This window comes from Selaginella moellendorffii, unplaced genomic scaffold, assembly GCF_000143415.4.
Source record: "Selaginella moellendorffii unplaced genomic scaffold, v1.0 SELMOscaffold_2, whole genome shotgun sequence".
Classification (NCBI taxonomy): domain Eukaryota; kingdom Viridiplantae; phylum Streptophyta; class Lycopodiopsida; order Selaginellales; family Selaginellaceae; genus Selaginella; species Selaginella moellendorffii.
The window spans coordinates 911,117-934,872 of NW_003314263.1; the positions used below are offsets into that span (position 1 = coordinate 911,117).

At 43.3% G+C, this 23,756-nt stretch overlaps 4 protein-coding genes and 2 long non-coding RNA genes across 6 annotated transcripts; 4 read left to right on the forward strand and 2 right to left on the reverse strand.

Annotated features, from left to right (window-relative positions):
- Positions 1–4,951: 4,951 nt before the first annotated feature.
- Positions 4,952–5,863, forward strand: LOC9661825 (calcium/calmodulin-dependent protein kinase type 1G). The gene has a single exon (XM_024689541.1). It carries the CDS (start codon positions 4,952–4,954, stop codon positions 5,861–5,863), a length of 912 nt encoding a protein of 303 aa, XP_024545309.1.
- A 3,567-nt stretch (positions 5,864–9,430) lies between these two features.
- Positions 9,431–9,686, reverse strand: LOC112342409. The gene is made up of 2 exons (XR_002990960.1): positions 9,657–9,686; positions 9,431–9,568 (listed from the first exon to the last, which is right to left on the reverse strand). It is a non-coding gene; the product is annotated as an uncharacterized LOC112342409 (long non-coding RNA).
- A 1,282-nt stretch (positions 9,687–10,968) lies between these two features.
- On the forward strand, positions 10,969–12,254 carry LOC112340962. The gene is made up of 4 exons (XM_024660252.1): positions 10,969–11,474; positions 11,619–11,862; positions 11,919–11,996; positions 12,061–12,254. Exons 1-2 carry the CDS (start codon positions 11,056–11,058, stop codon positions 11,626–11,628), a joined length of 429 nt encoding a protein of 142 aa, XP_024516020.1. The 5' UTR covers positions 10,969–11,055; the 3' UTR covers positions 11,629–11,862; positions 11,919–11,996; positions 12,061–12,254.
- Positions 12,255–18,684: 6,430 nt separating this feature from the next.
- On the reverse strand, positions 18,685–18,941 carry LOC112342407. The gene is made up of 2 exons (XR_002990959.1): positions 18,912–18,941; positions 18,685–18,822 (listed from the first exon to the last, which is right to left on the reverse strand). It is a non-coding gene; the product is annotated as an uncharacterized LOC112342407 (long non-coding RNA).
- A 1,408-nt stretch (positions 18,942–20,349) lies between these two features.
- On the forward strand, positions 20,350–21,562 carry LOC112340977. Its single transcript, XM_024660299.1, has 4 exons — positions 20,350–20,764; positions 20,909–21,152; positions 21,209–21,286; positions 21,351–21,562. The coding sequence occupies exons 1-2, from the start codon at positions 20,381–20,383 to the stop codon at positions 20,930–20,932; spliced, it is 408 nt and encodes a 135-aa protein (XP_024516067.1). The 5' UTR covers positions 20,350–20,380; the 3' UTR covers positions 20,933–21,152; positions 21,209–21,286; positions 21,351–21,562.
- Positions 21,563–22,480: 918 nt separating this feature from the next.
- Positions 22,481–23,665, forward strand: LOC112351526 (serine/threonine-protein kinase STE20-like). The gene is made up of 3 exons (XM_024689576.1): positions 22,481–23,232; positions 23,465–23,472; positions 23,565–23,665. Exons 1-3 carry the CDS (start codon positions 22,481–22,483, stop codon positions 23,663–23,665), a joined length of 861 nt encoding a protein of 286 aa, XP_024545344.1.
- The last annotated feature ends 91 nt before the right edge of the window (positions 23,666–23,756 follow it).

The following is a 23,756-nucleotide window of genomic DNA, read 5'->3' on the forward strand; positions in this document are numbered from 1 at the left end:
AATGTAGAGCAGATTTGCCTCTTGGTCCATAACTCTTTTCTGTAGAGGTATTTCCCATTTGAAGATGATTAATAGCTACCTCGACTTCTTCCATCGTTTGACATTGGTCTCAGTCTCTTGGTTTTCTGCCAAACATCTCTATAAAGTTTCTACTTTCTAGTATTACGAATTGAGCAATATCTACATGGATTTCCTCCCACTGCAAAGAATAGAAAATATAAAGTGGTTACAAATGATTAAATAGAAAAAAGAACTTACTAAAGCTCATCTTCAATAGCTCACATGCTGAACTTTTGTTCAAGCCCTAAAATCTAAACTACTGAAAGTTAAATATAAAGTTTATTTATAATGAATATTTAGTTGCGTGTCCATTCAGGTACAAATCTTCTAACTGTTGCATGATATGATCTAAAAAGACATCAAGAACATTTGCATTGTCCATATTGTTAGGTAGCTCATCCTTCTAAATATACAATACTGGCAGAATGAGTTCCTCAACCTCGTGAATGCCTTGTGTCCCTTCGTTGAGCATGACAATATTATGCTTCTCATTTTAGTTGATGTTACTTGAAAACCATCAGCATATAGCATTAGTGCTAAATTTTGTGGATCACCATTTGCAAACCTTGGATTGCATGGGACATCACTGCTGCATTCTGGGCATGTAGTAAAACTACAACCATGACAATGATTGTACTATTGACTAGAGAACGTATATGTCTTTGTGGCCAAGTCTGAATCCATCTCTTGCATGACAAGCAGTGAATTGGAAGCTCAAAAGTTCTACCACTATCGCAGAATGCAAAGTACTTTATCCATTTTGAACTATGCCAAACTTGTTTCATTGTACCCTCCATCTTTGGATCACGTTTATGTTAAAGTTCATTGAAGTTGATGGTAGTCATAAGTTCAATCTTTCTATGATTAGTTTAGGGTTTAGGGGTTCAAACCAATCTGTTCAATGAACTTTCACCGTCAACCAAACCAAGAAACTTTAATGAAGGTGCATTATCGTGAAAACAAACAGCATGACACTGCACAATCCTATGTCTTTGTAAGGGGTTTGCATTAACTCTGTGGTATCGTAATTCCACCACCACGAGCACTCAAAAGTTTGGGAAGAGAACCATCACCGTCATCCTTAAATCAAATCTGTAATATATCATCCGTCATATGCTGCGAGCAATGAGGCTTATCCAGCAAGGCCATCATACTCAAAATCTTTTGGAAAGCATTGTCATCATTAGACAAAACCTTTGTACTAGTGACTGAAGAAACTTAGTAGTTGTGAATCTATAAAAAGTTTATGTTTTGGTGTCATGATATTTATATTTGATAAAAGACATAGAAACTAATCAATTTTTACACCATTATATAATCCATACCATCAGTTGCCTTAAAGTTAGTGTAGCTGGAGCCCTCACTTGTAGTAGCATCTAAAAAAAAACAAAAACAAAAATGATTTAGGATCTAAAATCAAATTCAGTTTTAAAACCAAGAGGATTTCTTAACTTGCATTATGCACATAAGCACCTGAAAACCATGGTATAAGTCTAATTAAGCTCTGAACTTATAAATGTAAAACTATATGTGTTTTAATACTTATATAATTATGTAATAATACATATATTTCAAAACTTATATGATACAAACTCATATTGATTTTATAATTTTTCTTGACTCAAACTTAACATTAAAACTCAGTAGCTTTTAGTGTTTTAGAAGTTTATAAGAAATACTTGTTTTTGGAGTGTTGATTTCAATTTATAATTATGTTATTTTACCTGTCTAGAGATAACACACACCAATCTATCAAATTAGAGGCACTTAATTAGACCAATAAAGAATAACAAACAAAAAAGTACAAGGATTTAGTTAGTATTATTTTCTACTTTATTTTATCAAAAACTTTGATAATTACCTAGTACTATTTAAATATAAACATGATTTTGCTAAAGTATTATTATTTATTACATAAAACTAGTTAATTTATTTAAGCTAGTTATTCTATATATAGAGAGAGAGGGTAAAATGTAAATGTTTAAAATATAAGTAATTATATTTAGAAAAATTTTATCTTCTCACTACTAAAATCAAGAAAGTTTAAACATTTTAATTTTTGATGAATAATATCATGAAGAGAAAGAGTCTAATGACAAAAAATAATATCCATGAAATTATGAAAGCAAAAAAAATTATATTATTTCTTTTTAATCATTAAAAATATTTTTAATTAATACATTTTCTCTTTCACAAACTTCTATACAAGCACAACCTTCTATTTAGCATTAAACATAATGAGATTTAGGAACTTCGCATTATAAGTCATAATTGACCTTGTTTAAATAATAAATAAATTTTTTATCCTATTTTATATTTAATTTATTTTTTAATCTTTCTTATTGAAAATTTAGTAAAAAATCTATTTGATTGAAGAGAAAATAAAGTTTTTTTAATAGAAAAGGAAAGTGAAATATTTTCATAGTAAATTTCACATTATTTATTAGTTATGTTAAATATTTTACATCATTGCAAAAAGAACTTCTAAAATAAAATTTGGAAGTAAAGACTAGTGGGATTAACTATTAAACACTATCGAAGTATGATCTAGCAAAGTTATTAAAGTTTTTGGTTCTTGTATTAATTTTTTGGTTTTTTATTAATGATGTAACCTTTTATTGATGCACTACAACACCATCATAATTTGAGCACACTCTTTTTTAAATATACTCATCAGTTTTTCTATTTGTGCAACTATTAGTAGTGTTACAATTATATCCTTCACTCACTAATCTAATGGATTTACTTTTCACTCACTATAGTTATGAATTATAGCCATTTTCAAATGTATGTACTTCCTATTGCAATTACTTCCTCTTCCACTCCACCATAGTCACAAAAGATCTTTAAAGTACATGATGACTTGGAAATAATTATAAAAATAATGTCAGAGTTTGAAATAAATAAAATTAATATTTTTCATTTATTAATTTTATAATGCCCATACTATTTGTTATTGAGTTGTTCCTTTTCATGGTATTGCAAATCAAAAATTAAAAATTTTAAGAATTTCCTTATGAAGGGTTACATTGCTATTTATAACTTTATAAAGGTGTGGTGATGGATTTATTTAATTATTTAAATTTTAATAATTTTCATATTTCTCATAAATAATATATTTTTAGGCTTAAAATAAATACACTAATTTATGTAAGAGAAATTATATGTACTAGATAATTATATATAAAAATATATGATTGATCCTTACCAGTCTCATTAGGTACCCTTATACTTAATAAATTGGTCTGTGTCATCTCTAGAAAAGCAAAACAACATAGTTGTAAATTGAGATTAACACTCCAAAAAAAAGTGCTTCTTGTGAACCTCTAAACATTTCTAGCTATATAAGCTTCCACAATCTTTTGATCTCGTATTTCTTGGTAGAAAGATTGAGCAAGACATCCAGGATTTGGAAGCACAGGGAGCAGCACACTAGGGGCTTGTCACAGTACGAGCAAAGCTACAAGGTTTGCTTCCTTTGCAAAGCTTTCATGTTCTTCACAAGGATTCAACTTGGGAGCTTTTTTCCAGGATTGAAAATGCAGATAAACAACTTGCAATCAACTTGTGACAGGAAACTAGAAGAGCTCGTGCTCCTTGTCAAGGACTTGAGTGTTTCTCAGGCAAGTTTTCAAGCCTTCACACCTCAATCTAACATGTGCAAAGTGGATGATCTACTACGAAGAACTTTGATTCTTTTGCAGGTTTACCTTGCAACAGATTATTTTCGTTATGAAATAACAAATGGCCATCCAGAAAAATATGAGTTTTCGAGTATGCATCTGCTTACAAGTGCAATGCATAAGTTCAGCGTTGATTGCATTCAACCTGTTGAGCTCATAGAGCATGAGATATGTGTGGTTCTGATCCCAGATGGAAAATGGCGTGGAGATCAAATTGTTTAGGATGTAAAATCCTCAAGGTTACCATGTAAACTTCTTGAATCAGGAGATGTTGTTCCAATATGGCCAAAATCTCATAATATTCTTCAAGTGAGAGCACCAAGGACATCTCATGAAGCTTGGTATGTTTATGTTGATCAGGGTTTTGAAGTAGAGAGGAAGGCCAAGTCACCTGGCTGCAACACGTGAAAGGCTTGCCTCAGAACATTTATGCACTTACATATCAAAATCGGCAAAGACTATCTTGGTTAGAATCATTGATGGTGAAATATAGACGTTAAAATGATTAAGAAAAACTCATTAAGTGAGATTAAACAAAAACTTGTTAAAAAAATTAAAAAAACAAGCTTAAGTAGTTTCTAAATGAGTTTAACATGTTGGTTTTTAAAAGGAGTTCTAGTGAGCGAGACATTGAGGATTTGAAAGCACAGGGAGCGGCTGAGGCTCCCAGAACTGCAAGCATATCCTGTATACGAGCAAAGCTACAAGGTTTGCTTCCTCTACAAACCTTTCATGTTCTTCACAAGGATTCACCTTGCAAGCTTTGTTCTAGGATTATAAACGACTTGCAATCAACTGGAAACTGGAGGAGCTCGTGCTCCTTCTCAAGGAGTTGCGTGTTTCTCATACAAAGGCAAGTTTCCAAACCTTCACTCCTCGATCTAACGCATGCAAAGTGGATGAACTACTAGGAAGAACTTTGATGTGTTTGCCGGGGAGGTCGGGGAACTTGCAAAAGCTGGTCTGGCAACTCAACACCACGCACAACCCCAAGAACAAGCTTGGGGCGTCAACTCCCAAGAAGGTGACGGGTCAATAGTGAATATTCAATAAACAATTAGATTATTCTCGGCTAGATCGCAGTCACATCTCATCCGACGGCAGAACGCCATCCCAACCGTCGACAAATAGTCGTTATGAGAAGCTAGGGTTTCTACCCTTTTTATTTCTCATCTCAAGGAAGCTTGCGCGAGAGGAGAAGCTCTGCGATGGTCCGCCAAGACGTTGAGTTTGAGGACGATGATTGTGCCGAGCTCCTCAAGATCTACACGAGGGGCCAGAGGCTGGGTTGCGGGAGCCAGGGCCAGGTTTTCGTGCTCAAGGGGGCCACGAGCTACGCCGGAAAGATGTTTCGAGCGGGGAGGGACGCCGGGAGAGAGCTCCGGCTCATGTCCAAGCTCCGCGGCTGCGCTGGAGTGGTCTCCTTGGCGGGCTTCGTGAAGGAGAGGAGCGGCGGGGCTTGCTACGGGACCATGGTGATGGAGCTGTGCGGTCCTAGCCTGTTCCATCGATTGATCAAGGGAGGGCCGCTGGGCGAGGAGGAGGCCGCCAAGACCATCCAGAGGCTGGCGGAGGCGCTCAAGGGGATACATAGCAGCGGCATCGTCCACCGGGATCTCAAGCCGGAGAACGTCTTCGTCAAGCTGGGCGCTGCTGCCGTGCACGAGGTGGTGATTGGAGACTTCGGCGTGGCCACGGACGACCCCAAGGAGATGTCGCAGTGCTGTGGAACCGGGAAGTATATGGCCCCGGAGGTGACGAGCTGCAAGGGTGACGCAAGGTCGCAGAGCTTTTACACTGCGGCCATCGACGTGTGGGCGCTGGGAGTGATCGCATATGAGCTGCTGAGAGGCTACAAGCAATCCAGGGAAATCGAGTTGTTGCGAGCCGGGGAATTCCCGGATGGTTGTCCTCTCTCAGACGAGGCGGAGGATCTCATCTGCGGGATGCTGGCTGTGGAGCCGAGCGAGAGGTTGACGCTGGATGGTGTGCTGGAGCATCCCTGGATCGTGGAGAATTGCAGCAGTAAGACGATTCAAAAGAGGAGGCGCTGTGGAGTGAAGAGGAGTGCTCCCGGTTTTAGTAGCGACTTGGTTGTCAAGAAAGTTCGAGCAGCGTGAGTGTGTTAAATACATGCCTCCATCAGCCAACTTGGTGAGCGCTTACTGTTAGTACATGAAGAGATAAATGTAAACCAGGGTGTAGTTTGATCATACAGATCATATTTTAAAATCAATGATATAACGTGAATTTGTGTACCACTTGGTATGGCTGTTTGCCCGCCCCATGCCCAGCTCGGAAACGCTCCTGGCTGCTCGTTGCGTGAAGCCTTGGCCACTTTGCATCTGATAGCCACCGAGTAGCGATCCCCAAGCCGGGAGAAATGGCATGGCTTGGACGATCTCGCGAGCAAGTTCCAGGTTCCCGGCCCGTCCCAGGATGTCTGTGACTTAATCGTAGTGTTCCCTCAAAGCTGTGATTCCAAAGTCGCCGCTCACGAGCTCCGAGCATTGAGTTCCAGGAGACAAAATTAAAATTCAAACAGTGCAAAGAGATATCATATCTTAGAACATAATTATAATAATTTATATGATATCGCTTTTAATTAAGATATTATGTATTTTTAATTTTTTTCTTTAGTTTAGTAATTATATTATTAATTATTCTGGGATTATATAAATTTTTAATGACAGAGCTAAGTTAAATCAATACTATCAGACCATAAAAGGCTCATAAAGGCTATAGCATTGAGTTATAATATTATTGAAGCATATAGTTAAAAAGTATTATTATTATAGTTTTGGAATATGTATTAGTAATTGAGACTAAATAATATTAAAATATTTTAATACATAATTTTAATAATGGGGATGTCGAGAGGTCGTCCAAGCCATGCCATTTCTCCCGGATCTTCTGGCTTGGAGATTGCTACGCGGTGGCTACCAGCCAAGGCTTCACGCAACGAGCAGCCAGGAGCGTTTTCGAGCTGGGCTTGGGGCGAGCAAACAACCATACCAAGTGGTACACAAATTCACGTTATATCATTGTTTTAAAAATATGATCTGTATGAAAAAACTACACCCTGGTTTACATTTATCTCTTCATGTACTAACAGTAGGTGCTCACCAAGTTGGCTGATGGTGGCATGTATTTAACACACTCACGCTGCTCGAACTTTCTTGACAACCAAGTCGCTACTAAAACCGGGAGCACTCCTCTTCACTCCACAGCGCCTCCTCTTTTGAATCGTCTTCTTCATCTTACTGCTGCAATTCTCAACGATCCACTCCAGCACACCATCCAGCGTCAACCTCTCGCTCGGCTCCACAGCCAGCATCCCGCAGATGAGATCCTCCGCCTCTGAGAGAGGACAACCATCCGGGAATTCCCCGGCTCGCAACAACTTGATCTCCCTGAACTGCTTGTAGTCTCTCAGCAGCTCATATGCGATCACTCCCAGCGCCCACACGTCCATGGCTGTAGTGTAAAAGCTCTGCAACCTAGCGTCGCCATGACCATCCTGCAGCTCGTCACCTCCAGGGCCATATGCGACATCTCCTTGGGGTCGTCCGTGGCCATACCGAGCGCAGCATTTGCTCGAAGAGATCCAACACGCTGCTCGTGTCTCCCGCGTGGCTGTGAGCTTCCAGCAGCGAGTTCCAAGTCCCCAGATCTTGCTGCCTCGATCCATGGAGCGGAAGACTTGGCGAGCTTCGTCCACACTCCCGCACTTGCCATAGAAGCTGACGAGCGAGCTCCCAACAACGGGATCGTCCCTGTGGAGTGATCCAATCTCCTCGGCGTGGATCTTCCTCCCAGTTTCCAGATCCCCCAGGCTTCCACAGGCTTTGAGTACCGCGGCAAAAGTTAGAGAGTCGAGCTCCACCGCCAGCCTCGCCACTCTCCACATAGCCGAAGATGAGAGTGTTTACGCAACAGGTCCTCGATTGTGATGGTAACAAATGAGCTCGTGGAAGTTCCAGAGGTGATCAGAGATGGATTGTTTGCGAGGCAGCACAAGGTTGTGGAGACAAGAAGCTACTGCATCACGCAGCTCGTCCTCTGCAATCTTCATGTCCTGGCCATGAATCACAAGCCCGGTCTACTTTGGGAGGATCACTGCCTGCCAGTTTCTGGTTTATTTTATCTTTTACTTAAAGGTCTAGAAATATATTTTTATTTTAAAATTATTTTTGAAATCTATGAGATTTTGCAAATTTCAGCATTTGCAAATCTATTTGCCTTTGTGCAATCTTTTTGCTAGGCCATATTGGTACAAGAGGATGGGAAGTAGGGATGATGAAGAGTGATATAAACAATTTTTACATTATTAAGGAGTGGTATGTACAAAATTAAGTGTAAAGTGGATGGTAAATTTTTTGCATGTGAGGAATTATCCAATTGAAGGCTTGATCATCAATAACACACTCCCAGATGGAGGCCTACAAGAGGAAGTTGAGGCAGAGATCGATAAACATATATGTACATTACCCCATGCCATGCTCCATGATTTACAAGACTTGTCATGGAGCACTCTACCACCAATATACTTCTAGTGCCAAAACAGTGTTTAATTGCAACAAAGTTCCAATTTGTAACTCTATGCGAGGTGTGAACATTTTCCAACTCAAGGCTAGAGTGTATTACCTTGCCTCTCACATGAAACAGTGCACTAACTTATCTTTAACAGAGTTCTAACCTTGTAATAGGGAATAAAAAAAAGGCATGAACCTCCTCCTAAGGGAGCAAACTCTAAAGCAAGCATTAGAGAAGGAATGTAGCTGAGGCAGAGATTGAGGCATTGGCCCATTTCTCAAAGATCATGGATCAAATAATCTTCAAAAGCACAAAACTAAAAAAAAGCAATGGAGCCATGGTACATAAAAGTGAAAGTGCAAAATTAAAAATAGCAATGGAGCTATAAAATGGAGGTTTTAAGGGATAAAGATTACTATCACCTCATTATGGAGCTATGTGCTGCTAAAACAAAAAAGCATAAGGCAGCAATCATGATTAAGCAAAGTAGTAAAGATAGTGCACAAGATGCACAAGAGGGGCATTACTTATAAGGATATCAAGTTTAAAAACATCCTTTTAGAGTTTTGGGAGAACTTGCTTGGGAACATAAAGTCAGTAGACTTTTGGAGCATTGTCAAAGTTTTCAAAGAAGAGGTCGCTACCAAGTATGATCAGAGATCTTATCTCCTGGCCATATTTATGACAAGAGAGGTTGACATGTGGAGCATGGGGATTGTTTTATACAAGATGTTGTCTGGGAAGTGTGCATTTCCAGAGTTGGTGTCATGAGAAATTGAGAAGAGATTGGGATGTTTGGAGGATTTGTAATGAACTCTCTTGACTCCAAAATCAAGCAAATGTAGGGAAAATGAGTTTGAAGCTGGTTTTCTAGCAAACAAAGCCTAGAAAATGGTGTGTGAAAATAAAGTGGGAAGAAAAACAATTGAAAACTATAATCATAAAGCCAAACAAAATTTAGTTACAATGCATGAATTGTTCACTAAAAAATCACTCATATGCAATTTTGTGACCAAACTATACAGTTATGCATGAAGAAGTAAAGCTTTTGTCAATGACAAAGTTTCTTTATGGATATGTTAAACTGTATAATCAGATAAAAAGCCAGAATACATTGATATATCACTAAACTCTTTCATGACTGCTACTAGGACGAGCAAAGTAATTTTATTATTTCATAAAATGAAATTAAAGTCAGTTTTAGAGCGTCGCCATTCTCATGCTACGGCTTTGAAACGGTTATTGTTCAGTGGCCAATCAACTGACATTTCAACTGAAGCTGCGGAAAGCTGGTTGCGCCAAATGCCAGGAGTCGGATGAAAGAAAAAATAAAATAAAATGTCAGAGCATCAGCAGCACCAAAATCTCTCCCCCCACCTCCAAAATCACCACCAAACTCAAAATCACCACCACCACCACCACCACGAGAAGTTGAGCACCACCTCTGCCTGAGCAGCTTGCCGAAACCGCTGGTGGCGCTGCACGCCCGCCGCAATACATACGTCGTATGAAAAGCTTCTCCACTTTTTCCATGAGATTAGCGGCCTACTCGGAAATATGCAAACAAAAAGTTGTAAAACAACAAAGATGGCTCACCTTGTCAGAGCTGCTAAAGTACGAGCCCGCAAATAAATCGGCATTGCTTTCCTGCCAGTCACCTAAAATAAAAAACTTCAGAGCTTTCCCTCGAGTCCTCACAGATTTTCAAGATCTTTGCGAATGCCACCACGTTCAAAGAGCTGTAATCTGATGGAATAAGCACGAAAGGATCTTACACAGACTAATTTGGAGTCCAAGGCCACGATAAAACTCGATGAATGCCAAGCGCAGCACCTTCTCTGCAGAGTGAACCTTTTTCTTGGTCGCGTGGATGTCCGTCTCTTGAGATATATTTTTCTTGGATTGGTGTATCAATGCTTGCGAGAGGGACGCTATCGTAGTAGTATGGTGCCGGAGATTTCACGTCTTGTGAACAGAATATAGGCTGCCGCTCAAGCGAATTTCCCATCTCAATGCTACTGTTTCCAGCAGGCATTCCTCGAGACGTATCAGCGCGAGATTTCTAAGAGAAAGCAAACTACCTGAGAATAACTCCAGCGTTTGGCATTTGCCTGCTCAAAGCCTCGGCTCTTTTGCAGTACTCCTCCTCCTTTGTCCTGTAAAACTTATTCACGTTGTTAAGATGGCCATCCAGGCGGGCGAATAACATCTTCTCCTCTTCGACCTGTGAAATCGGTCCGAAGTGTTCTGTCTCATAAAGCTCCTCTGGGGGCAATTGACGCACCTGGAGAACAAAAACTATCAAAGAAGCTTTCAAAGGAAGAACTTTGACAGTTACGAAGAACTTACTCGAAGGACTTCACTCTGGCTCCATGTCAAGATCTTCCGCCTGGTGAGACCGCTGAAAGTCCTGAGGGGCGAAGAATCGGCGGGCGAGGGAGAAGAGCCAGCAGCATCAGCAGTAGCAGCACCAGCACCCCCACCTGGAGAAAAAATTTGCTTCTTGCGGAAGCACCAGCTTGATCTGCTTGAGATCCTTCTTGAGCTGCCACTAATCGCGGTAGGCCGATCGCCACTCGGGAACAAGATGGCCATCGAGCTGCTTGGAGAACTTGACCATGCTGGATGAAAAAGATGATGCATCCCTTTTCTTCTCGTTCTACTTCTAAATGAAAGACCAACTCTCACCAAGTAAAGCGGTGCCACTGCCAGTCCACACCCCATTTCCCGTGAATCGATCGAGCGAGCAAAGCTTGCCTGGGGTTTTCTGCCTGTCATGGCGGGGATTGGGATCTGCCGCTGGAAATGCGAGGCCTGGCCGTGGATTCAAGGCGCTCGCGAAGTCCAGGCTCCAGCATTGCCTCCACAGAAGCGGCAATGCAGGCGCGGTTCTCAAGCACCCATTTTGTTTTCCTTTTCGTTTCTCTCGCATCGCAGCGCTCTGATATGGATGGATCGAGCGCAGCAACAGGTGCGCGGCGTGTATATCGACTGCAAGGGGCTGAATTTCGAGCAAGCCATGGCGCGCTATGGCCGGAAGATGCGACAGGACAAGACGCTCACTGATCTGCTCAAGAAGGAGTACTACGTGAAGCCGTCGGAGCAGCGGCGCCAGGCGGAGAAGGAGCGTGTCAAGCGAACCAAGAAGAGGCTCTTCCTGGAGAAGCTCAAGTTCGTCTTGATGCTGCGAGCAAGGTTTGCATTCCTCCTTTTGTTCTTCATCCACCATAGCTGGTTTTCATTTCTTCTTCCTTTCTCTTTCTCCTCGGAGAAATCCATTCTTTTCCTTTTTGCGAGATGTTGAATCGCTTAGTGATGATCTTCTTCTCGTTTATCCAGAGGGCTGTGATCGAACTTTGGTGATCTTCTTTTAATTTGTTTTCCTCTCTACTTCTGTTTTTATGAACTAACAAGAGCCCTAAGTTTCTTTTCTATCATGGCCTCGGGAGGGCCTCTTCTCGCTCTCGACGATCTCATCCATGATCTTAGCAAAGATCCAGCATCACCGAATTTCCCCTGGTTGGATCGCCCATCAGCAACGCAACAAGATGATCATCTCCCTCAGGATCTCGATCTCGTAGAGGTGCTTTCTCTTTCTTTCAATCCCTCGATCAGTGCTCAGGAATACCACCGTTGCAGGAAATCCAGGAGACCTGCCGCGATCTCAATGCCGCATTGGAGCGCCCCGGCTACGCTTGGACCTCGCTCAACCAGAAGGTGGGTCGCCTCCATCGGTCGATTCCTCCCCAATTTCTCATGTGGGTCGTGTGGGAAATCTCAGCTATGCACGAGCCTGGCCGCGGCAGCCGAGATCGTTCGAATCAGCCACGCGAATTTCGCGCAATTGCTCCAGAAACTCCAGGCCCTGCGCGCGATTGTTAGCAGGGGAGAAGGAACCCTAAAGATGGTATAAATGCCGAGTATATTCTCTTAGGGTAGGGCGTAACAATTTTGCAGTAAAGTATATCTTTAGAATATGCTCATTTCAATGCCTAGCCCCTTCTAGATCTATGCGCGACAAATCTCGATTTCGCGCTAGAAATCTTGATTTCTACTGTAGGAATTGCTCTGGTCGGTGTGTGCTCACCAAGGGAGAATCTGCTGTGTACCCGATTTTTTTCGAGTACCAGAATTAATGGTTTTTTGTTCTTCTCTTTTATATCCAGATCGAGAGTGTGAGGCTTCTTCCAAGAGGGCAATTGTTCTAGAATGTTTGGAGGTGGATACAGGAAAGGCGATGGATTGCCTGCTGTAAGCACTGCGAACATTTTCTCTGCGCTTAAGCGAAAATCCAGCAAGAAGAAGTCGGACAAGCATGCATTGCAAAGCAGCCAGAGTAGTTTTGGGTGCCAAGTCCGGCTACCGTCAAGTCTTGGGCCGATGTCGAGGACGACAACGATTACTTTGCGACCACCGCTCTGCTGCCAACCATAACAACAAAGGCCTCGCAGGAATCCTCTGTGAACCCTGACTTGAATCACTTGGAGGTAACCATCTTTTTTCGTAGCTCTCCTCTTTTTCCTTTTCTGTTCTTCCTGATGGTATGTATGTTAGGATTCGACGATGATGCCGACAAAGAGGTCGAAGAAGAGAAAAGCGGTGTCGTAATTCCATGCCCCATGTCAATCACGTCCAAAACGTTTTCGTGTTTGCAATTTGCCATGATCTCAAGCTCCTTGAGGATTTGCTTGTGAACCTCCTTATTTCCTAGCACTACTCTCTCGCCCAGATGATCGTATCCATGCGCCACCGCAGACGCATAGTTATATCTGCCCAACAGTTTATGGAGAAACGCGCCCTAAAACCCTAAACCCAAATTTTCGACACTGAATCGGCCACCCTTTTTCGTCGCCTTTACTGCGACTATAAAAGAGAGTGTTCCTCCATAGGGTTTCTCCATAGCTTGAGAAATGAAAGTGTTGGGCAGATATAACTATGCGTCTGGATATGGCGAAAGCTCTGCGGTGGCGCATGGATACGATGATCTGGGCGAGAGAGTCGTGATAAAAAATATGGGTAAAGGCAAGGAGGTTCACAAGCAAATCCTCAAGGAGTTTGAGATCATGGTAAATTGCAAACATGAAAACGTTTTGGACGTGATTGACATGGGGCTAGACAAGGACGGGAATTACTACATGGTATTCGAGCATACTAATGGTAACGTGTTGGAGTATCTACAAATGGACCTTTCGAAAGCTGGCAAAGAATCGGAGCTTGGTTCGAGGTTTTTCACCAGGGAAGAGAAGATCAAGGAGATAATGCGCCAGCTCCTTCTAGGGCTTGCATGGCTGCATGAACGTGGGGTGGCGCACCAGGGCATGACAAAAGATAACGTCCTGGTGAAGGTCAAAAGGATGTGATTTCAAGGTGAAGCTGGGCGATTTTAGCTGTGCGAGGAGGCTTTGCAACAATCCCCCAGAAACAACCCTGAAAGTGGGAACTGCGGTGGACATATGGAGTGCTGGGATATTGCTAGTGGGGATGCTCTTGCCATTGGAAATGCCTGAGCTACCAGAGAAAGAGGCTAAAGGAGAGGTGTTGGAGACGATCAAAAAATTTCTCCAGGCTTTGGATGATTTAATCAAGGACAAGGACGCCCTGGAGTTAGTCAGATCGATGCTAGCATCTGATCCAGTTACTGCCCGGCAAGCTTTAGCTTTCAGGTATTTACATCACAATACCCAATAACATATGATATCTTAGATACAAAATATTGTAAAGTAAAAATATGAGTTGTGTCCAACACGAAAAGAAGATAAGTAAAATAGACTAATAATAATATTCGAACTAAAAAGTGTTTAGGAAGGTTTATAAATTATAAGTATGTTTATAATTATAAATATAAGATTAATCTCAACGTTGTAGAAGATCCCGGACGCTGGTAAAAAAAAAAGCTTGGCACATTTTTTTTTTATGCTTTCTGATCCTTTTTTCTTTTCTTTTGTGTGTGTGACGTTGGGTGTGGTTGCAGAGGACATGTCTGGGATCGTCAAGAGAGCACCACCACTACAAGGGCTTCACATGATCAAGGAAGCTCAAGGAGAATATGCTGCCCGCAGAGCAGGCGACCAAGATTTAAAGAGTTTTTTTCCTTTCTTTTTACATTTGTAATTAAAATAAACTCCTTTTTCTCCATCTTTTTCTTGAAACTGGGTGCTTTTTCTGCAAAACAAATCCTTTAGGTTTTCCTAACCATTCATTTTTTCGAGCGATGGCAGACTATGTGTGGGCGAGTGGCGTGGGGTTGCTAGGCGCTGGAGCGGATGGAGAGGTGAGGGTTGGGTTCCACTGAAAGACTGGAGACAAAGTAGCCATGAAGAAGATGTACGAGCACGAGTACCTTTACGATGCCATCATCAACGGGTCGGAGATCCTGGAAGAGGTAGCGCACAACAACGTTGTCAATCTCCTTGGGTTGACCTGCAACAACCAGGGTACGTTCATGGTGATGGTGCGCCAGATCCTCGAGGGCCTGGCGTGGATTCACGCGCACAGAATCGTTCACCAAGACGTCAAGACGAGCAACGTTCTCGTCAAAAGGGATGGAGAGAAGAATAAGTTTGTTGTGAAGCTGGCGGACTTCGCTACTGTGAGGAGGCTGCGGACGCGCCCCTGGTCGAACAAGGTCGGGACCTTAACGTTCAACGCTCCGGAGCTTCTCACGGGTGCCACCAGCTTTGGCACCGCAATCGACGTGTGGGGCGCCGGGTGTATATTTGCGGAGATGCTCCTGGGTAGCAATCCCTTTGACGTGCCCGACGAGGAGGATGGGGACTCGCTCGACTATTTTGTGGCTGATTTCGCCAAGAAGCTGGACATCGATGGCTGTGGCATGGGCTATCAAGACAGGCGCCGAGAGCGAGCACGCAAGAGGATCTTGGAGAAGATGGCATGGTGGAAAGCCGAGGACGTGAGAAGCGGAATTAAAGACCCCGATGCGGTGGAGCTGCTCAAAAGGATGCTGGCAATTGATCTGGCGAGGAGGATCTCGGCACAAAACGCCTTGAAGATGCCATATTTCCAAGAGAAGGCCGACGACACAGCGCTCCCGAAAATGACGACTGCAAGTGGAAATTTTAGACCAGTTTGGGTTAAAATCAACAATGCAGCCCCATCAATAGCTATAATGTAAACAATGCTTGTGAAGACTGTGAATGTATACATTTAAAGTTTTGCAAAACATTTTATCTTTTTCTCTAAGTAGATCATGTAAAGAAAAAAATTAAAATAGTTATTATATTAATAATTATAATTATGTTTTTAATTTTGTCTCCTGGAACTCGGATCTGTCACTGGAAATGGCAACTTAGAAGCGGCAGCACGGTTCTTCGAGCGTTTTCCCGAGAAGAACGTCGTCTCCTACAATACCATGATCGCAGGGAATGCTCAGGCCGGAGAGCTAAGCTCTTGCTTCGATCTGGTGGCGAAGATGGCAATCGAAGGACTCACTCCCGACAAGCAAGCCTTCAGTGTTCTCGCTGAATCCAGCCATGGCGGAAAGCTAGAACAGGGACTCCACCACTTCGTGCTCATGAGTGGCGACTTTGGAATCACAGCTTTGAGGGAGCACTACGATTCAGTCACAGACATCCTGGGACGGGCCGGGAACCTGGAACTCACTCGCGAGGTCGTCCAAGCCATGCCATTTCTCCCGGCTTGGGGATTTCTACTCGGTGGCTACCAGCCAAGGCTTCACGCAACGAGCAGCCAGGAGCGTTTTCGAGCTGGGCTTGGGGCGAGCAAACAACCATACCAAGTGGTACACAAATTCACGTTATATCATTGTTTTTAAAATATGATCCGTATGAAAAAACTACACCCTAGTTTACATTTATCTCTTCATGTACTAACAGTAGGCGCTCACCAAGTTGGCTGATGGTGGCATGTATTTAACACACGCTGCTCGAACTTTCTTGACAACCAAGTCGCGACTAAAACCGGGAGCACTCCTCTTCACTCCACAGCGCCTCCTCTTTTGAATCGTCTTCTTGATCTTACTGCTGCAATTCTCAACGATCCACTCCAGCACACCATCCAGCGTCAACCTCTCGCTCGGCTCCACAGCCAGCATCCCGCAGATGAGATCCTCCGCCTCTGAGAGAGGACAACCATCCGGGAATTCCCCGGCTCGCAACAACTTGATCTCCCTGAACTGCTTGTAGTCTCTCAGCAGCTCATATGCGATCACTCCCAGCGCCCACACGTCCATGGCTGTAGTGTAAAAGCTCTGCAACCTAGCGTCGCCATGACCATCCTTGCAGCTCGTCACCTCCAGGGCCATATGCGACATCTCCTTGGGGTCGTCCGTGGCCATGCCGAGCGCAGCATTTGCTCGAAGAGATCCAACACGTTGCTCGTGTCTCCCGCGTGGCTGTGAGCTTCCAGCAGCGAGTTCCAAGTCCCCAGATCTTGCTGCCTCGATCCATGGAGTGGAAGACTTGGCGAGCTTCGTCCACACTCCCGCACTTGCCATAGAAGCTGACGAGCGAGCTCCCAACAACGGGATCGTCCCTGTGGAGTGATCCAATCTCCTCGGCGTGGATCTTCCTCCCAGTTTCCAGATCCCCCAGGCTTCCACAGGCTTTGAGCACCGCGGCGAAAGTTAGAGAGTCGAGCTCCACCGCCAGCCTCGCCACTCTCCGCGTAGCCGAAGATGAGAGTGTTTACGCAACAGGTCCTCGATTGTGATGGTAACAAATGAGCTTGTGGAAGTTCCAGAGGTGATCAGAGATGGATTGTTTGCGAGGCAGCACAAAGTTGTGGAGACAAGAGGCTACTGCATCATGCAGCTCGTCCTCTGCAATCTTCATGTCCTGGCCATGAATCACAAGCCCTCTCAGCACGGTCTACTTTGGGAGGATCACTGCCTGCCAGTTTCTGGTTTATTTTATATTTTACTTAAAGGTCTAGAAATATATTTTTATTTTAAAAGTATTTTTGAAATCTATGAGATTTTGCAAATTTCAGCATTTGCAAATCTATTTGCCTTTGTGCAATCTTTTTTCTAGGCCATATTGGTACAAGAGGATGGGAAGTAGGGATGATGAAGAGTGATATAAACAATTTTTACATTATTAAGGAGTGGTATGTACAAAATTAAGTGTAAAGTGGATGGTGAATTTTTTGCATGTGAGGAATTATCCAATTGAAGACTTGATCATCAATAATACACTCCCAGATGGAAGCCTACAAGAGGAAGTTGAGGCAGAGATCAATAAACGTATATGTACATTACCCTATGCCATGCTCCATGATTTATAAGACTTGCCATGGAACACTCTACCACCAATATACTTCTAATGCCAAAATAGTGTTTAATTGCAACAAAGTTTCAATTTTTAACTTTATGCAAGATGTGAACATCCTCCAACTCAAAGCTAGAGTGTATTATCTTGCCTCTCACATGAAACAAGTGCACTAGCTTATCTTTGACAGAGTTCTAACCTTGCAATAATGGGCACAAACCTCCCCTTAAGGGAGCAAACTCTATTAGAGAAGGAATGTAACTGAGGCAGAGATTGAGGCATTGGCCCATCCCTCAAAGATGCATAAGATCATGGATCAAATAATCTTCAAAAGCACAAAACTAAAAAACAGCAATGGAGCCATGGTACATAAAAGTGAAGGCAAAATAGCAATGGAGCTATAGTACATAAGTTTGTGGAGGTTTTAAGGGATAAAAATTATTATCACCTCATTATGGAAATATTTACTTAGGGATGTGCTGCTAAAACAAAAAAGCATAAGGCAACAATCATGATTAAGCAAGTAGTCAAGATAGTGCACAAGATGCACAAATATCAAGTCTAAAAATATCCTTTTAGAGTTTTGGGAGAACTTGCTTGGGAACATAAAGTTGGTAGACTTTTGGAGCATCATCAAGGTTTTCAAAGAAGAGGAAGTATGATCAGAGATCTTATCTCCTGGCCATATTTACGACAAGAGAGGTTGACATGTGGAGCATGGGGATTGTTTTATACAAGATGTTTTCTGGGAAGTGTGCATTTCCAGAGTTGGTGTCATAAGAAATTGAGAAGAGACTGGGATGTTTGGAAGATTTGCAATGAACTCTTTTGACTCCAAAATCAAGCAAATGTAAGGAAGATGAATTTGAAGCTGGTTTTTTAACAGCCGAAGCCTAGAAAATGGTGTGTAAAAATGAAGTGGGAAGAAAAATAATTGAAAACTATAATCATAAAGCCAAACAAAATTTAGTTACAATGCATGAACTGTTCACTAAAAAATCACTCATATGCAGTTTTATAACCAAACTGTACAATTATGCATGAAGAAGTAAAGCTTTTATCAATGACAAAGTTTCTTTATGGATATGTTAAATTGTATAGTCAGATAAAAAGCCAGAATACATTGATATATCACTAAACTCTTTCATGACTGCTACTAGGACGAGCAAAGTAATTTTATTATTTCATAAAATGAAATTAAAGTCAGTTTTAGAGCGTCGCCATTCTCATGCTACGGCTTTGAAACGGTTATTGTTCAGTGGCCAATCAACTGACATTTCAACTGAAGCTGCGGAAAGCTGGTTGCGCCAAATGCCAGGAGTCGGATGAAAGAAAAAAGAAAAATAAAATGTCAGAGCAGCAGCAGCACCAAAATCTCTCCCCCCACCTCCAAAATCACCACCAAACTCAAAATCACCACCACCACCACCACGAGAAGTTGAGCACCACCTCTGCCTGAGCAGCTTGCCGAAACCGCTGGTGGCGCTGCACGCCCGAGTGCCTGTTCGCGCCATACTTCCCGCCGCAATACATACGTCGTATGAAAAGCTTCTCCACTTTTTCCATGAGATTAGCGGCCTACTCGGAAATATGCAAACAAAAAGTTGTAAAACAACAAAGATGGCTCACCTTGTCAGAGCTGCTAAAGTACGAGCCCGCAAATAAATCGGCATTGCTTTCCTGCCAGTCACCTAAAATAAAAAACTTCAGAGCTTTCTCTCGAGTCCTCACAGATTTTCACCGTGACATATTTTTTCAAGATCTTTGCGAATGCCACCACGTTCAAAGAGCTGTAATCAGATGGAATAAGCACGAAAGGATCTTACACAGACTAATTTGGAGTCCAAGGCCACGATAAAACTCGATGAATGCCAAGCGCAGCACCTTCTCTGCAGAGTGAACCTTTTTCTTGGTCGCGTGGATGTCCGTCTCTTGAGATATATTTTTCTTGGATTGGTGTATCAATGCTTGCGAGAGGGACGCTATCGTAGTAGTATGGTGCCGGAGATTTCACGTCTTGTGAACAGAATATAGGCTGCCGCTCAAGCGAATTTCCCATCTCAATGCTACTGTTTCCAGCAGGCATTCCTCGAGACGTATCAGCGCGAGATTTCTAAGAGAAAGCAAACTACCTGAGAATAACTCCAGCGTTTGGCATTTGCCTGCTCAAAGCCTCGGCTCTTTTGCAGTACTCCTCCTCCTTTGTCCTGTAAAACTTATTCACGTTGTTAAGATGGCCATCCAGGCGGGCGAATAACATCTTCTCCTCTTCGACCTGTGAAATCGGTCCGAAGTGTTCTGTCTCATAAAGCTCCTCTGGGGGCAATTGACGCACCTGGAGAACAAAAACTATCAAAGAAGCTTTCAAAGGAAGAACTTTGACAGTTACGAAGAACTTACTCGAAGGACTTCACTCTGGCTCCATGTCAAGATCTTCCGCCTGGTGAGACCGCTGAAAGTCCTGAGGGGCGAAGAATCGGCGGGCGAGGGAGAAGAGTCAGCAGCATCAGCAGTAGCAGCACCAGCACCCCCACCTGGAGAAAAAATTTGCTTCTTGCGGAAGCACCAGCTTGATCTGCTTGAGATCCTTCTTGAACTGCCACTAATCGCGGTAGGCCGATCGCTTCTCGGGAACAAGATGGCCATCGAGCTGCTTGGAGAACTTGACCATGCTGGATGAAAAAGATGATGCATCCCTTTTCTTCTCGTTCTACTTCTAAATGAAAGACCAACTCTCACCAAGTAAAGCGGTGCCACTGCCAGTCCACACCCCATTTCGCGTGAATCGATCGAGCGAGCAAAGCTTGCCTGCGGTTTTCTGCCTGTCATGGCGGGGATTGGGATCTGCCGCTGGAAATGCGAGGCCTGGCCGTGGATTCAAGGCGCTCGCGAAGTCCAGGCTCCAGCATTGCCTCCACAGAAGCGGCAATGCAGGCGCGGTTCTCAAGCACCCATTTTGTTTTCCTTTTCGTTTCTCTCGCATCGCAGCGCTCTGATATGGATGGATCGAGCGCAGCAACAGGTGCGCGGCGTGTATATCGACTGCAAGGGGCTGAATTTCGAGCAAGCCATGGCGCGCTATGGCCGGAAGTTGCGACAGGACAAGACGCTAAGCTCAATGATCTAGTACTACGTAAAGCCGTCGGAGCAGCGGCACCAGGCGGAGAAGGAGCGTGTCAAGCGAACCAAGAAGAGGCTCTTCCTGGAGAAGCTCAAGTTCGTCTTGATGCTGCGAGCAAGGTTTGCATTCCTCCTTTTGTTCTTCATCCACCATAGCTGGTTTTCATTTCTTCTTCCTTTCTCTTTCTCCTCGGAGAAATCCATTCTTTTCCTTTTTGCGAGATGTTGAATCGCTTAGTGATGATCTTCTTCTCGTTTATCCAGAGGGCTGTGATCGAACTTTGGTGATCTTCTTTTAATTTGTTTTCCTCTCTACTTCTGTTTTTATGAACTAACAAGAGCCCTAAGTTTCTTTTCTATCATGGCCTCGGGAGGGCCTCTTCTCGCTCTCGACGATCTCATCCATGATCTTAGCAAAGATCCAGCATCACCGAATTTCCCCTGGTTGGATCGCCCATCAGCAACGCAACAAGATGATCATCTCCCTCAGGATCTCGATCTCGTAGAGGTGCTTTCTCTTTCTTTCAATCCCTCGATCAGTGCTCAGGAATACCACCGTTGCAGGAAATCCAGGAGACCTGCCGCGATCTCAATGCCGCATTGGAGCGCCCCGGCTACGCTTGGACCTCGCTCAACCAGAAGGTGGGTCGCCTCCATCGGTCGATTCCTCCCCAATTTCTCATGTGGGTCGTGTGGGAAATCTCAGCTATGCACGAGCCTGGCCGCGGCAGCCGAGATCGTTCGAATCAGCCACGCGAATTTCGCGCAATTGCTCCAGAAACTCCAGGCCCTGCGCGCGATTGTTAGCAGGGGAGAAGGAACCCTAAAGATGGTATAAATGCCGAGTATATTCTCTTAGGGTAGGGCGTAACAATTTTGCTGTAAAGTATATCTTTAGAATATGCTCATTTCAATCTAGATCTATGCGCGACAAATCTCGATTTCGCGCTAGAAATCTTGATTTCTACTGTAGGAATTGCTCTGGTCGGTGTGTGCTCACCAAGGGAGAATCTGCTGTGTACCCGATTTTTTTCGAGTACCAGAATTAATGGTTTTTTGTTCTTCTCTTTTATATCCAGATCGAGAGTGTGAGGCTTCTTCCAAGAGGGCAATTGTTCTAGAATGTTTGGAGGTGGATACAGGAAAGGCGATGGATTGCCTGCTGTAAGCACTGCGAACATTTTCTCTGCGCTTAAGCGAAAATCCAGCAAGAAGAAGTCGGACAAGCATGCATTGCAAAGCAGCCAGAGTAGTTTTGGGTGCCAAGTCCGGCTACCGTCAAGTCTTGGGCCGATGTCGAGGACGACAACGATTACTTTGCGACCACCGCTCTGCTGCCAACCATAACAACAAAGGCCTCGCAGGAATCCTCTGTGAACCCTGACTTGAATCACTTGGAGGTAACCATCTTTTTTCGTAGCTCTCCTCTTTTTTCTTTTCTGTTCTTCCTGATGGTATTTATGTTAGGATTCGATGATGATGCCGACAAAGAGGTCGAAGAAGAGAAAAGCGGTTTCGTAATTCCATGCCCCATGTCAATCACGTCCAAAACGTTTTCGTGTTTGCAATTTACCATGATCTCAAGCTCCTTGAGGATTTGCTTGTGAACCTCCTTATTTCCTAGCACTACTCTCTCGCCCAGATGATCGTATCCATGCGCCACCGCAGACGCATAGTTATATCTGCCCAACAGTTTATGGAGAATCGCGCCCTAAAACCCTAAACCCAAATTTTCGACACTCGGATTTGAACCCCAATCGGCCACCCTTTTTCGTCGCCTTTACTGCGACTATAAAAGAGAGTGTTCCTCCATAGGGTTTCTCCATAGCTTGAGAAATGAAAGTGTTGGGCAGATATAACTATGCGTCTGGATATGGCGAAAGCTCTGTGGTGGCGCATGGATACGATGATCTGGGCGAGAGAGTCGTGATAAAAAATATGGGTAAAGGCAAGGAGGTTCACAAGCAAATCCTCAAGGAGTTTGAGATCATGGTAAATTGCAAACATGAAAACGTTTTGGACGTGATTGACATGGGGCTAGACAAGGACGGGAATTACTACATGGTATTCGAGCATACTAATGGTAACGTGTTGGAGTATCTACAAATGGACCTTTCGAAAGCTGGCAAAGAATCGGAGCTTGGTTCGAGGTTTTTCACCAGGGAAGAGAAGATCAAGGAGATAATGCGCCAGCTCCTTCTAGGGCTTGCATGGCTGCATGAACGTGGGGTGGCGCACCAGGGCATGACAAAAGATAACGTCCTGGTGAAGGTCAAAGGATGTGATTTCAAGGTGAAGCTGGGCGATTTTAGCTGTGCGAGGAGGCTTTGCAACAATCCCCCAGAAACAACCCTGAAAGTGGGAACTGCAGTGGACATATGGAGTGCTGGGATATTGCTAGTGGGGATGATCTTGCCATTGGAAATGCCTGAGCTACCAGAGAAAGAGGCTAAAGGAGAGGTGTTGGAGACGATCAAAAAATTTCTCCGGGCTTTGGATGATTTAATCAAGGACAAGGACGCCCTGGAGTTAGTCAAATCGATGCTAGCGTCTGATCCAGTTACTGCCCGGCAAGCTTTAGCTTTCAGGTATTTACATCGCAATACCCAATAACATATGATATCTTAGATACAAAATATTGTAAAGTAAAAATATGAGTTGTGTCCGACACGAAAAGAAGATAAGTAAAATAGACTAATAATAATATTTGAATGGTAGAAGACTGAACTATACTAAAAGGTGTTTAGGAAGGTTTATAAATTATAAGTATGTTTATAATTATAAATACAAGATTAATCTCAACGTTGTAGAAGATCCCAGGAACGCTGGTAAACAAAAAAGCTTGGCACGTTTTTTTTTTTTATGCTTTCTGATCCTTTTTTCTTTTCTTTTGTGTGTGTGACGTTGGGCGCGGTTGCAGAGGACATGTCTGGGATCGTCAAGAGAGCACCACCACTACAAGGGCTGGACATGATCAAGGAAGCTCAAGGAGAATATGCTGCTTGCAGCACAGGCAACTAATTTTCCTTTCTTTTTACATTTGTAATTAACATAAACTCCTTTTTTTCCATCTTTTTCTTGAAGCTAGGTGCTTTTTCTGCAAAACAAATCC